This window comes from Myotis davidii, unplaced genomic scaffold (genome assembly GCF_000327345.1).
Source record: "Myotis davidii unplaced genomic scaffold, ASM32734v1 scaffold107, whole genome shotgun sequence".
In the NCBI taxonomy this organism is placed as follows: domain Eukaryota; kingdom Metazoa; phylum Chordata; class Mammalia; order Chiroptera; family Vespertilionidae; genus Myotis; species Myotis davidii.
In genome coordinates, this window is record NW_006383012.1 from 6,574,088 (window position 1) to 6,576,441 (window position 2,354).

General features: G+C 47.6%; 1 protein-coding gene across 2 annotated transcripts in view; it reads right to left on the reverse strand.

The window, feature by feature from the left end:
- The window catches only part of GFRA1 (GDNF family receptor alpha 1), a 182,008-nt gene extending 179,660 nt beyond the window's left edge, over window positions 1-2,348 (reverse strand). For both annotated transcript variants that reach the window (XM_015557998.1, XM_015557997.1), the window contains exons 1-2: window positions 2,130-2,348; window positions 853-936 (exon numbers count right to left, since the gene is read on the reverse strand). In XM_015557998.1, the coding sequence (XP_015413484.1) occupies window positions 853-936; window positions 2,130-2,238 (193 nt within the window). In that variant the 5' untranslated portion in view covers window positions 2,239-2,348. The remainder of the gene's footprint in view (window positions 1-852; window positions 937-2,129) is intronic.
- Window positions 2,349-2,354: the final 6 nt, after the last annotated feature.

Here is a 2,354-nt window from a genome sequence, read left to right on the forward strand (position 1 = left end):
CAACATTAACCACCATGCATAACCACTGAAAACATGTCATTTGTGATGGCTCTATATATACTTGAGAAAATGCCTTCACCATAAACAAATATAGACAACATCAGACAGAAGTCTGTGCATCATGAAGAGAGATTACTGCTTCGCTCATTATTTATGCGGTTCTCTGAACGCAGATGTTATAACAACTTAATTCTAAATCTAGGTTGATTTCCAAGTCAAACGTAGAACTGCAAGGACAGAAAAAACATGCCCTGGGAAGCAAGGCTACTCTGTAAAGGGCCACCGGGGCAGTAATACAGTGTCTTACATATGCACACACACTGGCTCAGGAACAATTAGAGACAAAAGAACTGTTAACAAATGGCAGAGCTTAATCTTTTAAAGCAAAGGCAGACAAATGAATAAATCCAAAATTCTTCAACAATCTCAGATGATCTTCAGACATCTCATAAAGTAAGTGGCATCATTTAAACAGATCCCATTTCAGGGAAGCACTGTGTCTGACACATAAAGAAGAGAATACTATTGCCACCTACAGACAGAACCCGCATTCCCTTTGCAAGAGTCGGCCAATCGTATTTTAGTGGGGGGGGGGGGAATTCAACCAAGTCACCTCCCTCCAACCTCTTCCAAACCACCACACCACATTACTTCATTTAGAGAATGACTTTCAAGCCATACAATCATGTCTAGTCATTCTGCCTCTTCATTATCATCATCCTATTTCTAATTTCCCAGAAACACTGCGCCATTCAACTACCTCCTCATTCGCCGTTTGAGAGCCAAAGAGAATGCAAGCCAATGCATTTCACGCAGGCCAGGGCCCCAGAGTAGAAGTATAAATCCGCTTACCAGGTATGAAGGGAACCACCCGGAATATATCAGACAATCTGCTGTTGACTGGTTCATAGGGAGAATCTTCGAGCAGATCATTTCCTAAAAACAACAGGAAGATTGGGCTCAGATCTGGAACACAGACATATTCCAGGCAGTTTTTTGTTACTGAATCTGAATTCTAATTATGTTATGATTGTGTAACAAAAAGATGCTGAAACTTTCAAAGACTTCACATGCCTCTATCTGGCTCTGGTTGTTTTTTTTTTTTTCATTCCCTCTGCCTTTGTTGTCCTTGCTCTCCCCAGAGTGCCATGAAAACACTGAAGAGCAACCCAGCCTGATTTGGCCAGAACTCTCTCCCACTTCTGCAAAGGAATGAAATCAGAGAGGAAGAAGCCAGTGATATCACGTGTCGCGCTCGCCTCCAGGAGCCAATGGAAAGAAGGTGACTCAAAGGAGGCCCCCCATTCATTCCTTTGCTCCAGAAACATGGTGTGTGGTCAGAAAGCCGGCACCCTAGCCATTAAACAGGCGGTCTTTGAAACAGGTTTCATCAGTAGGTTCTGGAGGGAAGTGGTAGCTGATAGGTCAATTCCGTTTATTACAGATTTCGGATGTGAAGTCTCGGTGGAGAATGAGCGCACTGGGTGTCTGCCTTAGATTTACAAACACAGCCACATCGATCAAAGTGAATGTCTGTGGGCCTTTCCCCCTCTGAGCCACATCCATGTTAACCGAGGTTGAACCACACCAGCTGGTTCAAGACTCAGCTAATCTAAGATGACAAATGTTTTTTCCCACATCAAAGCCTTTGATCAGTTTGAAGGGGAGGAGGGGATGGGTAAAGATAGAATAGATGTTACTGGACCTTTAACACTTAATTCTTTCTCTTATGTCAGAATAGACAGAAGGACAGAATAAAGAGGGAAACTCCAGGGAGGACGCAGGGCAAGTCTAAATAATTATTCTGTGAAGCCAACTCTCCTTACAGAGAAGTGGCCGTCCCTTGGGTGGCCTTTAATGGAGTCCCTCCTACTCAAAGCTCTGACCAGATCTCAAAGAAGTCAGCGGGGTCCCGGGGTGTCCCCCTCACCCATAATGGGTTTTCCAACAACCAGGCCCCAACAATCCAGCTGGGCAGGCAGCAAACACCAGCTGCTGCAGTCCCTGGGGGCCAATGAGCGGTCCTCACTCTGCAGCTGGGAGAAGGGAGTGGAGGATGAGGTCAGCCCGACCTGGTGAGGGGCCCGCGGGCCTGGGTGGTGGGGGGACAGGACAACGGTGGCGCGTACCCTGCAGGCTCTGGTACATGCTCCAGTAGATGCGCAGGCAGTTCTTCTCCTTCTTCATGCCGCGCTTGCAGCGGCAGCTGTAGAGCGACTTCTGCTTGAGGGCCTCCATGGCGCTGCGGCACTCGTCCTTGGCCTCCAGGCCGGACGTCAGGCTGAAGTTGGTCTCCTTGCCCGCCACGCACTGCCTCAGCGTGCGGTACTTGGTGCTGCAGGTCTGCTCCTTCA